The sequence below is a fragment of the Myxine glutinosa genome, chromosome 4 (genome assembly GCF_964187855.1).
Source record: "Myxine glutinosa chromosome 4, kmMyxGlut1.1, whole genome shotgun sequence".
Classification (NCBI taxonomy): Eukaryota; Metazoa; Chordata; class Myxini; order Myxiniformes; family Myxinidae; genus Myxine; species Myxine glutinosa.
The window spans coordinates 15,586,440-15,600,330 of NC_136264.1; the positions used below are offsets into that span (position 1 = coordinate 15,586,440).

General features: G+C 43.6%; 1 protein-coding gene across 6 annotated transcripts in view; it reads left to right on the plus strand.

Moving 5' to 3' along the window:
• Positions 1-7,399, plus strand: part of LOC137424467 (ankyrin repeat domain-containing protein 26) — a 53,015-nt gene extending 45,616 nt beyond the window's left edge. For 5 of the 6 annotated variants that reach the window (XM_078775493.1, XM_078775491.1, XM_078775494.1 and 2 more), the window contains one exon: positions 5,080-7,399. In XM_078775493.1, coding sequence (XP_078631619.1) covers positions 5,080-5,176 — 97 coding nt within the window. In that variant the 3' untranslated portion in view covers positions 5,177-7,399. Of the gene's footprint in view, positions 1-5,068 lie in introns of all 6 variants that reach the window. The other variant, XM_078775492.1, reaches the window with a different exon arrangement.
• Positions 7,400-13,891: the final 6,492 nt, after the last annotated feature.

Consider the following 13,891-nt stretch of genomic DNA (forward strand, 5'->3'; position numbering starts at 1 on the left):
CATTACTTGTCGACTGCCAAGTTGATAATGTAAAAATTGTTAAGCTGGTCTGGTAATCATCGGTTGTGTCATCCTTTGTTTAAGATGGGTATTTAAGATGGGCCCATTTAAGATGGGCAAGTGTGTGGGTTTAGAGACAGTCCGAGTCATTGAAAAGATGGTTCAAATTACGACTGAACAGCGGACCTTCGTGGTTACAACCTTTCACCAAACTGGAAGTTTGCAGCAAACCCGTGATGCATTCAGGGAACGTTTCCCAGAACGGGAGCCTCCAGCAGCCAAAACCATCTGGGCGAATGTTAGGAAATACCAAGAGCATGGCACTAGCCTCAACCGCAACAAGGAGAATTCTGGGAGGAGGCGCACTGGGCGATCAGAAATGAACATTGCAGCAGTAAGGCAGCAAGTTTTGGAGAATCCTTGGGATACCAGCGCAAGACAAAATGGGACGGGATTGCCTTCGGCAACATTCAACTGAATCACAAGGCTGGACCTCCACCAACATCCATATCGGATTCACATCCGGCATCAACTTACGCCAGGGGATTTTGCCAGGAGGCTGGTGCTTGCCAGAAGGTTGATAGCACATTGCGAAGCAGATGTCAATTTCCTGCGGTATCTCGTTATCGGCGACGAAGCTGCTTTCGCCATGGACGGCAAGGTCAATATAGATAATGTTCTTGAATATGCACCGACAGGACAACCCCCGGAATTTAATTTTGACACAAGCATGAATCGACAAAAGTGGACTGTTTGGTTGGGACTTTGTGGAAGTGGTCAGGTGATCGGCCCATTTTTCTTTCAAAGGAATGTCAATGGTAACAGGTATCTGCAGATGATCAATGATGAAGTTTTACCGCAGCTCAAGGAGAACTTTGAGCGACAGGTTCGTGGTGTCTTCAGATATCTCTGGTGGGCCCAAGACGGCGCCCGAGCACATCGTCTTATCGCTGTCCGAGATCGACTGAAGGAACTCTTTGGAGACCGAGTCATCACCCTCAACCATGCAGTGGAATGGTCGCCAAGATCACCTGACCTCACACCATGTGATTATTTCCTTTGGGGAGATTTAAAGAACAAGGTGTTCGTAACTCCTCCCCGTGATCTTGACGAATTGCAGGGCCGTATTCGACATGAAGTGGATGCTTTGCGCAAAGACCCGGCAATGGTGAGACGAGCAGTTCAGGGCATTCTCCGCGGCTGTGAGCTTTGTGTTGAAAGGGGAGGTGGACATGTTGAAGGTGTGGGTGCATAAAGGCCAATCATTCTTGAGAAAAGTTCACATCTGACGTTCATTTTGCACCAATTATCCTGACTTGCATCGATTGGCCAAACTTGTAAAAATGCAATTTGAACTTGTCATTTTCAATGAACATGTACTCGGTCATGTGTGACAGCAATGATGCATGGAAGTTATCAATGGAAAGCTGAGGATCTCCTCTTAATTTGTAAACCGCATGTAAATTGTCAAAATAAATAACCTTTGCATGTTATCCCCTTGAATTCGGATTACCTTTTTTTTTTGATATGCACTGTATATACAGTTACGTGAAAAAGCAAGAACACCCAATGTAAGGTTTTGACTTTTTCAACATATTTCAACATACAGCTATTGATCTTCATTTCAACAATATTGACAGATAAAGGTGATATAATATAACAAATATCATGAAACATTTACATTTTGTAGTCCATTGTATAATTTAAATAAACAAAAATGCAAATTTCGCATGTGGAAAAAGTAAGTACACCCCTACATTTATCATTACTTCAAATACCTAAAATTAGAATCAGGTACACCAGCTCAGGTGCAAATGATTAGAACATCGTTAGAGAGGATCTTGGAGGAACCTGTCTTATTTAAACCTCAGACATTTAGTTTGGTTTGCTCTTTGTTGTTGAAGTGTGCGGCGTCTCCATGCCTAGATCAAAAGAGCTATCAGAGGCCTTCAGAAAGAAGGTTATAGATGCCTACGAGTCTGGGAAGGGATTTTAAAAGATCTCCAAACAATTTGAAATCAATCATTCGACTGTCCGGAAGATCATCTACAAGTGGAGAAGATTCCAAACAACTGCAAACTTGTTCAGGCCAGGCCGCCCCAGCAAGTTCAGCCCGAGAGCAGACCGCAAGATGCTGAAAGAAGTCTCTAAGAACCCCAGAATGTCATCACGGGACCTACAGGTAGCTCTTGCCACTGTTGATGTCAAAGTGCACGAGTCTACCATAAGAAAGAGGATGCACAAATTTGATCTACCTGGGAGGTGTGCCAGGAGGAAACCTTTGCTGTCCAGAAAGAACATCAGGGCAAGACTAAAGTTTGCCAATGAACACCTTGGCAAAGATCAGCACTTCTGGAACAATGTGCTCTGGACAGATGAGTCGAAGGTAGAGCTATTTGGCCACAGTACCAGAGGACATGTTTGGCGAAAACCAAAGACAGCATTTGACCACAAGAACCTGATACCAACTGTAAAGCATGGTGGTGGAAATATTGTAGTTTGGGGCAGCTTTGCTGCATCAGGGCCTGGGCAGCTCACCATCATAGAATCCACTATTAATTCTTCATTGTACCAGAGGGTGCTTGAGGATAATGTGAGGCCATCTGTCGGAATTGAAGCTCAACCGAAGGTGGACCTTGCAACATGACAACGACCCTAAACATACCAGTAAATCCACCAGAGAATGGCTGAAAAGAAAGAAATGGAGGGTTCCGGAATGGCCAAGTCAAAGCCCGGATCAAAATCCCATCGAGATGTTGTGGGGGGATTTGAAACGAGCTGTGCATGCAAGAAACCCCTCAAACATCTCACAGCTGAAAGAATTCTGCATGGAGGAGTGGGCAAAAATTTCTCCCAGTCGATGTCAGAGGCTGGTAGACAGTTATAAGAAACGCATACTTGAGGTTGTTTCTGCCAAAGGGGGCAATACCACGTATTAGAGCCAAGGGTGTACTTACTTTTTCCATTTGCGAAATTTGCATTTATGTTTATTTAAATTATACAGTGGACTACAAAATGTAAATGTTTCATGATATTTGTTGTATTATATCACCTTTATCTATCAATATTGTTGAAATGCAGATCAAATAGCTGTATGTTGAAATATGTTGAAAAAGTCAAAACTTTACATGGGGTGTACTTACTTTTTCACGTAACTGTATTTCTATATACTAGGGCATGCCCGTACTATATATATATCTAAAATTATATCCCCCCCCCCCCTCTATTTACATGAAATGGTTTGGTCCATTCGCAAAGCCAAAGCAAACGGCTTGCGAGTACGGTGACAATCCCCCCCCTCTATTTACATGAAATGGTTTGGTCCAAAGCGAACGGCTTGCGAGTACGGTGACAATCCCCCCCCTCTATTTACATGAAATGGTTTGGGTCCAAAGCGAACGGCTTGCGAGTACGGTGACAATCCCCCCCCCCCCCCCCCTCTATTTACATGAAATGGTTTGGTCCAAAGCGAACGGCTTGCGAGTACGGTGACAATCCCCCCCCTCTATTTACATGAAATGGTTTGGTCCAAAGCGAACGGCTTGCGGAGTTTGGTAAAGAAATCGCCATAGCGTGCACAAACGCGCAGGAAAGCGAAAGAATCGCAAATTAGTTTTAATTAGTTTTAAAACATAGTTTAATGCCAACATAGCGGCAACATAGTTTGCCAACGTGAAATAAATGAATACGCTCTCAAATGTGCCGTCCGAGGCAGAGTGTGTTCGCCACGTTCGGCACAAGTGATAGCTCGCTGCTCTCTGATTGGTTGAATCGTTTTTTGGACATAGCTCGGTAACTACTTCTCCGATTAATATGAAACCTTGAAAAGGCACATCCTCGGGTCCCCAGCAATATACCTGGCAAGTTTCAAGTATATCGGACCCGTGGTTGTCGAGAAACAGCGGTCACAGACAAACAAACACACAGACACACAGAGATTACTGGAATTATAGATAGATGTATATATATATATGTATATATATATATATATATATATATATATATATATAGACATTGCAGCTACTAGGACGTGCCCGTACGTGGGTGCCCGTACGTGCGTGCAAAAAAGCATGCGTGCAAACAACAACAAAAAAAAACTTTGAAACCACGTGGCAGTAACGACCACAGAACCCCCCCCCCCTCTATTTACATGAAATGGTTTGGTCCATTCGCAACGACCACAGAACCCCCCCCCCCCCCCCCTCTATTTACATGAAATGGTTTGGTCCAAAGCGAACGGCTTGCGGAGTTTGGTAAGGAAATCGCCATAGCTCGGTAACTACTTCTCCGATTAATATGAAACCTTGAAAAGGCACATCCTCGGGTCCCCAGCAATATACCTGGCAAGTTTCAAGTATATCGGACCGGTAGTTGTCGAGAAACAGCGGTCACAGACAAACACACACACACACACACACACACACACACACACACACACACACACACACACACACACACACACACACACACAGACACACACACACACAGAGATTACTGGAATTATAGATAGATATACCATAGAATATAGAGAATCAGTTATTGGAGAGAACAAGTTTGATAATAATACAAGTGTTCAACATGTACATCTTTCTCCCTCAAAGATTTTCTCTTCAAAGACAACCTAACCCAAACCCGAACCCTAACAACTCAGAGTATTTTGTTTTTCAGAGTGAAAGGGATTCTTGAAATGTTAGGGTAGTCAGAGTGTTCCTCCTTGATACCATGCATGTTCGAACTTTCTTGCCCTCCTCCTGCCCCTTCCTCGGATGACCATCGGTTATGCTCCATGCGGGGAAGCCAGGTGCCTGCAAATGGATGTTCACCTTTTCCAAAGATTTCATGCAGGCCGGACATCTTACTGAGTCTACAAGACCAGAAGGACCTTGGGGAGATGGCCTCGTGTGAAATTAGATTAGCAGGCTTCAAAGGGATTAGCAGGACTAGTTGGAAGGTAATAGGAAGATAGGGTTAGCAAATGAAAGGGGCAAAGGGAGAGTAGTTAAAGGGATTCGGGGACGGGTAAGCTGGAGTATGTGCTGACAGTCTGACCCGTTGCCGTCCATACCAGCCTTTTCCCAGGCACGAAACCACGAGAAGCCGGCCAGCGACGCCTGCCAGTCACGTTGCCTTGACATATTGCCTGTTTGCATGCCCTGTGCATCATGCCATGCTATGACCACAAGAAGTTGACCAGCGATGCCCGACGGTCAAGTTGCCCTACCATTTTCTTGCATTGTTTGCCATTAACATGCCTTGCCATATTGCCTGTTTGCATGCCCAGTCTATCGTGCCATGCCATGTCTTGCCTAACCATCTTGCCATTGCCATGTGTTCCTCACCTGCTGTGCGTGTTTGTTGCCATCAGATCATGGAGGGACAAGTTCACAGTTCCCGGGCCTTCTGCGATAAAAAAAAAAAAGGCCAGTACAAGGACGTTGAAGACTCATCATTGCTGAGAGACGACCCTTACTTCTTGTTCATTGAATTGGGCCATGGGGCAAGGAAGACTCCCACGTTGAGCAGGCACGTGGTCCCATTAATATGTTGCCATTGTCGACGAAGAGATGACCATCGTGTTTTTTTTCAAATGTAGGCCACATGAGCCAAAGGATTCACCTCATGCTTTGTGGCCATGTGGGCCCAGTGTCACAATGCAGGCCCTTCAGGCTGAAGAGTGCCATCAACCCTATGGGGATGGGTCGATGCCGGGCAGCGGGAACTATTAAAAAGAACTCTGGACTACAAATCAGCGGAAGAGTGCCCACCCAGTCAAATGGCCTTTTTCTCCCCAAATGTACAGAATCCGAATGTGAAGTATAAGTGATGTTTAAGGTAGAATGGCTAGCCGTAGTTACCTGACGCATTAGTTTTTCTTATTTTTTTAGCATCGGAATGCGATTGTAAACGAAAACAGGGTCAAAGTAGGGGGAGTTGTGTAAAATAAGGGGGAAGAAAGAGCGGGAGAAATAGAGGAACAGAGGAGGCTGAAACAGCTGTGGAAGAGGCTGAATGGAGAGGTGGGGGTAGTGTGATGGTTGTGGCCCGGGGTCGGACTTGGTGCATCCCCCGAGGGAATGGATGCACACACACATAGATATTAGTTAGTTATTTCTTTCCTATTCTGTTTAGAGTAAGGTAAATTGTATTCATGTGATCGATATGCGTCAGGTGTGTAAGCAGCATAGGGCCCTGTTCCTTTTCCCCCTTTCCATCCTCCTTTATATCTCTATCTTTCTATCTCTTCCATTTAACACCATTCTCTTCCATTCACTTACATTGCACACCATTCTCGTTCATTGCTCGCCTCCTCGCAAACCCGTTCACTCATTCGCTCCCGTGGTGGTGGAATAACAGCGATGCCCAGCACAAGCTGAGACAGAAGTCGCTCAGGCAGAGGTTTTTTTCGACCCTTTCATGTGCCCGCCCCTTCCCCTGATGTGAATGCGGAACAGTAAGGCCAATGGCAAGCGGCCAGTGAGGGGGAAGGGGGGCAGGGTATAAAACCCAGAGCAGGGACGAAATCTCTCTCTTCAACGAATGCTTCGGCCAGAGCAGAGTTTCGAGAGCTTGTTCCCCGAGAGCTTGTTCCCCGAGAGCTTGTTCCCCGAGAGCTTGTTCCCCGAGAGCTTGTTCCCCGAGAGCTTGTTCCCCGAGAGCTTGTTCCCCGAGAGCTTGTTCCCCGAGAGCTTGTTCTCCGAGAGCTTGTTTCCCGAGAGCTTATTCCCCGAGAGCTTGTTACCCAAGGGCTTATTCCCCGAGAGCCTGTTCCCCAGACTTACTCTCGTTAATCCGGCCCAGTATTTTCCAGCCCCAGCGCAGTATCTCTGGGTCACTGGTTCTCAAAACTCTGATCTGGTTCAGGCATTTGTCAAAGAGAGAGAGAGATTTCGCCTTCACTCTTGGTTTTATACCGTACCTCACCCCCTCGTTGTCCACCTGTCACTGGTTTTGCCATGCCGCATTCACGTCACGCAAAGGGGCAGGCACTGAAAGGGGTTGGAACAACTTCTGCCTGAGCGACTTTTCTCTCACCTTATGTTGGGTGTCGCCATTATACTGCCACCCCATATAAAGACCTCGACCATTGGGCCTCTGTTGCAAGGGGAGGCACGAATTTGGGCTCAGGTGTGCCGAGAGCACGACAAAGTCCCTCAAACATTTTCTTATCACTTCTACATTCTCTTTCCCCCTCAACCCAATCTCTCTGTGTCTTCCTCGTGGATCCAGTATTATAGTTGTGTTAAGTGATTGTTCATAAGTACGAGTATGATTGGCAGAGGGTAAGGGGAAATGTATATGTTTGCTTAATGTGCCTTACTTGAAAAATGAGATGTGCACATTAATACAATGTGCTTTTTTTTTTTCTTTTTTTTTTTTTAAATAAATGTGCTTAAAATGTGTTTGTATTTTATGTGCCGCTCTTTCAATCGCTTTGCTTGATGTGTCTTAAATTATTGAAGTGTTGAATGTGTCCTGATTTATCCTGCTTGGCAGGGCGGGATTTAGACATGTGGAGGCCCCTGGGCAGCCTTCCGTAGTGGAGGCCCACACTACCTTAGAATACTAAAAAGGTGAGAAGACATAGTTACAGTCATCCATAAAGTATATTTTTCAAGTACAAAGAATCTGAATAAAAATGTACATCTATAAACATCATGATCAATCTATAAGAATCTAGGAAGTTCCTATGTTTCAAGCATAAAGAATCTGAATAAGCAAGCAGGCACATCTATAAACATCATGATCAATCTATAAGAATCTACGAAATTCCTATGTTTCAAGCATAAAGAATCTGAATAAGCAAGCAGGCACATCTATAAACATCATGATCAATCTATAAGAATCTAGGAAGTTCCTATGTTTCAAGTATAAAGAATCTGAATAAGCAAGCAGGCACATCTATAAACATCATGATCAATCTATAAGAATCTACGAAGTTCCTATGTTTCAAGCATAAAGAATCTGAATAAGCAAGCAGGCACATCTATAAACATCATGATCAATCTATAAGAATCCACGAAGTTCCTATGTTTCAAGTATAAAGAATCTGAATAAGCAAGCAGGCACATCTTTAAACATCATGATCAATCATAAGAATCTAGGAAGTTCCTATGTTTCAAGTATAAAGAATCTGAATAAGCAAGCAGGCACATCTATAAACATCATGATCAATCTATAAGAATCCACGAAGTTCCTATGTTTCAAGTATAAAGAATCTGAATAAGCAAGCAGGCACATCTTTAAACATCATGATCAATCATAAGAATCTAGGAAGTTCCTATGTTTCAAGCATAAAGAATCTGAAGAGTGAATAAGCAAGCAGGTCAATCATGATCAATCATAAGAATCTAGTAAAGTACCTAATACCTATATTTACAGACGAGGCACTTAACGAGACTTGACCCTTGCAAAGTCTTGGATCTATTTGTCGAAGTCAATCTCTCTGAGAATGTCACATTCAATACTCATCAAGGTCAGGTGACTGAGCCTATCATGACACATTGTAGTACGGAGTCTGTTCTTGATGAACTTCATTTTACTGAATGAACGTTCTCCAGAACAGTTTGTGACCATTAGCACCAAGTACATCCGTAGCATTATCTCGACATTTGGAAATGTATCCGCAAATTTATTGTCCATCAACAGTTTGTAAAGGAAATGTTCTCTCGCTATCTTATCATCTTCGTATTCCAGTAAATGAGTGAGGAAGGCTGCAAACTGCACAAGTTCAACACCAAGTGTTTGATCTAGATCATCCTTGTACTCGGCAACCAATTTTGCTGCAGCTGCTTCGATTTCATCGCAGTCCAGTGATTCCAGTTTACGCAAGAAACCGAAAAGAGAACAGGTGTTCTCATACGCTTCCAATCGTTGCTCCAATGAACTCAGAAACTGATCAATTACTGGAAGAAAATTCTGAACTCGAAATTTTCAGACAGTGAGAGTGCAGCTTCTTCTGATCGTCCATATGTGGAGGCCCCCTGGCTGTGGAGGCCCGAGGGCAACTGCCCAGCTTGCCCATTCCTAAATCCGGCCCAGCTGCTTGGGGTTGGCCCGAATTGCATTCCCGGTGGGCAGTTGGTCCGATTTCTCAATGGTAATGGTAGCCCTCATAAGGTGGCATGCGGCGTTGATTCGCTTGACAAAATCTGCCATGCTTGATTGACTGGTATGGTAAACCAACGTTGGGTGGGAGTTTACCCGGCCCAAGTTTGGGGTTGCAGTTGATGTTCGTGGTCTCTCGGGAACTCACTGCTCTCTTGGGGTTATCCAGAGGCGACTTCAGTAACTATCTAGAAAATAGAGCCAACGTAAGAGTAAAGGAGTCCACGGTATGACATCTCTATGGATACAAAGAAACGCATATTCAAATAGCACCAACAGCAATAATCAGGTGTCAGATCTCAGAAATATAATTCTGCATGAGCATGATTAAACTTACTGTATGTATCAAAGAATCAATGTTTCAATTTTAAAGCTTCCTAGGCCAGTCACCTGTTCAACACCTGTTCCCAAGTCATTCCAGAATTTGGGTCCCATGAACATAAAATATTTTTGTGGGAAAACAGTTCTGTTAAAAGTTAAATGAAGGTTTTCACTGTTTTGTTGGATGAGAGTGAATTTGGTTATTTCTGATAAATAATGATTCCATGGCATAAGGTAACATTTCCCTAACAATTGAAATTGAAATTTATTAACATAAAATCGAACAAAAAAATCTAACAAATTCAATTAAAAAAAATTATTTTCAACAAATTTCAATTTCAAATTCAATCTAACAAATAAAAAATCTAACAAATTCAATTGAAACATGTGTATACTGAAAATAAATAGGACAAATCATCAACTTTCAGAATGTTATTTCTGTGAAATAACACATCAGTATGAGAGTGAAAACAAGTATCTTATTATCATGGAGCAAACGTACATGGTTATGTTTGTACGTGTGACGAAAACGTCTTCTTCTTCTTCAAATCTATTTTATAAAAGGAGTTGTGTCTGTCTGTTTGTTTTTCTGTTTGTTTGTCGTGTTATAACTTGAGAACGGATTTCAATAAATCCAAGTACGGTGGATTCGTGTAACTCCCGAGAGTGTTTATGATCCCCAAAAAAATAAAATCTTTTTTAATTTAATTAATTTTTTTGTGGGTACATGGACACGTGTGTGAAAACTGCAAATGCCAACACGTGACGTTGGTTATCACTGCACGGAGAACAGGATTTCTCAGGAATCCTTCTTTTTCTACCCCCATAGATTAGCCATCGCAGCAAAGATTGGTATATCAGTCAGCGAAGCGACGGGTCTTCTATTCTAGTATCTATAAAATTGAAAAACATGGCCCGTGAATCTGTGAGGTGGTGAAGCCGTGTGATATCTATTAATTATGTACTGTTGCAATATACCTTTCGACCCTTTAGACTGCTGAGAACCCTTAAACCTTTGAAGACCCAAAAGATCCAGAGAACATAAAATACCCAAAATACACGGAAGACCACAAAGACCCGTAAGACACTTTAGACCCATTAGACAAGACCCATTGACCTTTGATCATTTAGAGCTTTAGACCACTTGGACCTTTTTATATTACAATTAAAATAAACTATAAATAATATTACCAATATTACAAACAAGAAGACGTCGTGCAGAGCACGATACTTGCAAAATCCACCAGCCCCCAAAATAAAAAGGCTGCCATTGATACATCAAATGGTCCATTTTATTAAGATTAAAATTGACGATCTTAATCAAAGCTCGGGTCAATCGGGTTTAAATTGATGATTTTTTTAGATGAAAATTGATGTTATGAGAAGTTTGACCTTGAGTTGCTCTTTTTGACGTTTTAGTCACAAATGTACATGCATACACATACATACATACACTTTGACCTGAAAAATAGTTGGTTTCCCAATTAATTGAGGGACTATGCAATTGCTGTTAAACTTTGTGACAACTTTGTGAAAAATGAAAATTTTAGAAATTTGACCTCAAGATGACCTTTGACCTCAAAATCAAATGGCTTCTTCCTTATGACCAACTCTACCATCTGGTGAAGTTTTGTGATGATCGGTTTAAAATTTTTAACCTGTAGGCGATTGACAGACAGACAGACAATAATGCACAAGACCAACCGATATAATTGCAAAATCTTCGATTTTGCGAGTAATAAATTTGTTCAAAAGAAATGTTTGTATTACGATTGTTGTAAGTCATGACTCCACAGCAACTCAAGTTTAGTCAGGTCATTATCCCCAGTTAAAGCAAGCCCGTGCCTCTGCAGTGACGGGTCGTGAGGAGAGCCACGCTCGTCATTAACAATTGTGAGTGCTTGTTTTTGATTCAAAAAAATTCTCTCCATATGAATATTTGATAAATTTCCCCAGGATAAAATTTCATAGTTTAAATAAGACAAGTAATGCATGTACTGGAAGAAACCCCTTTAACTTATTAATAATACCAACACTTTGTGAGAGCAATATATTTAGATATCAGGGTGCTTCAAAAAAACGTAACCCAAAATTTGTTTTTATCCTTTCAAAATTTTTATTGATACGAAACTTATGCGTCAGAATCTTTGTAATATGTAGATTAAAGTAACACAAAAATTAAACTAATGATTTCCGAAGATATTTCACAAAGTATGGCTAAATGTCTGTCAATGTCCAACGCTAACCCTAAATTTTTAATATTATCAGCTTCTGTTGCTTTGAATTTAGAACGATTCCTTATACGAGTGAGCTGATTTTTCCACCACTGTACATTTCAACACTTTCATTGGTGTAACAATATGGCTACCCCAGAAGAATTAGAAACTGCTATTGCTGCAGGGTTTCCTCTGGGATTTTATAAAGTGGAAAAAACGTCATAAAATAAATATTTTTTATTTTCTTGGATACAATTATAATGTACTGTACTGTAGTGGTTACCTTATTCACATGTCGCGGTTATCTTATTCACATGTCACAGTTAACTTATCCGCATGTGACGGTTACCAATACGATGTGTTTGGTCTAACCCACGCACACGGGCTTTTGGTTGTGTGGTCGTGACGCACGTGCGGCTGTTGGAGCCACGCCCTCCGAAGAGGGTTCTTGGTTTTATATAAGCCGTTACGACTTCCGTTCACCAGCAGTTGCTGGAGATTTCTGTACAATAAACAACCTTTGTACCCAACGAAATGGCCTCTTCTTGTCGTCTTCGGCAACTGCTAAACTGGTGACCCCGTTGCCCCCGAACGTATTTGGGGGCCAAATGAACACGGCAGTATTGCGACCGCAATTTCTTCCACAAGAGCTGAACTCGAACTGCCGGAGTTTCAGCAACGACGAGCGGCCATGTGGTTCGCGCATCGCGCTCAGTTCCTCCTCTACGACTAGAGGGGCGAACCAGCTCCGGGACCCTCCGAAGGAACGCCGTTACGAGGCGTTGGCGGCATGGCTACTTCGTCGCCTTCGCGCACACAGGCCGAGCACTGCTGCTCGTCGCCTCCGCGCACACAGGCCGAGTACCGCTGCTCGGCGCCTTCGCGCACACAGGCCGAGCATTGCTGCTCGTCGCCTCCGCGCACACAGGCCGAGTACTGCTGCTCGTCGCCTTCGCGCACACAGGCCAAGTACTGCTGCTCGTCGCCTCTGCGCACACAGGCCGAGTACTGCTGCGCGCCACCCCTACTACTGCTCCTACGGCGGATCCCGAGGCTGATGCTGCTGCAACTACAACTACTACGGCTGCTCATCTCTTGCGCACTCACGGCTGCTTTGTTACCTTCGCGCGCACTGGAGCCTTTTGTCTTCGCGCGCACTGCTGCTCGCCACTCCCGCAATTCCTACTGCTGCAACTACAACTACTACCGCTGCTCATCTCTTGCGCACGCACGACTGCTTCGTTACCTTCGCGCACACTGGAGCCTCGTTGTCTTCGCGCGCACTGCTGCTCGCCGCTCCCGCAATTCCTACTGCTGCAACTACAACTGCTACCGCTGCTCAGCACCCGGGGCCCGGCTCTGTTCCACCCGCGGCCCGGCTCGGTTCCACCCGCGAACTACATACACGCCCGTGGCGTGCCTTCTGGGGGGGAGCATGTAGTGGTTACCTTATTCACATGTCGCGGTTATCTTATTCACATGTCGCGGTTATCTTATTCACATGTCGCGGTTAACTTATCCGCATGTGACGGTTACCAATATGATGTGTTTGGTCTAACCCACGCACACGGGCTTTTGGTTGTGTGGTCGTGACGCACGCGTGGCTGTTGGAGCCACGCCCTCCGAAGAGGGTTCTTGGTTTTATATAAGCCGTTACGACTTCCGTTCGCCAGCAGTTGCTGGAGATTTCTGTACAATAAACAACCTTTGTACCCAACGAAATAGCCTCTTCTTCTCGTCTTCGGCAACTACTAAAGTACTATATATATATCTTGCAAATCGCTCTTTTCTCCAGGATACCTGCATATACGCCAGCGTTCATCTATGTTATAATAGCCATAGATGATTCTGTCTGTCTGTCTGTCTGTTGGGTGTCTGTCCGGGGTGTGGCTTACTCGGTTTGCAGAGTAGCTCCACCCATTCTGGGAGTGGCTTCATATAATTATAAACAAATGTCCACCATTTTATTAACTCGCATAGCTTTGAGGCCTGTTTTGGAGGCCCGTGGTGTCTTGCTCTCTCTCCCAGTTTTATTTCAAATCAAATTCGATATATCATTTCATTTTTCACAGTCGCTAACATAATTTTAGACTCGGTTGAAAAAAAAACGGGAAGAAAATCCAATGAAAGTTGCCCTTTATAGAACGAAATGAATTCTCAAACGCCTGTAACTTCAAGGCCATTGAGTCTCTCTCACGCCTTTATCTCCAATCTAACTCACCATATGATTTCATTTTTATCGATGGTTT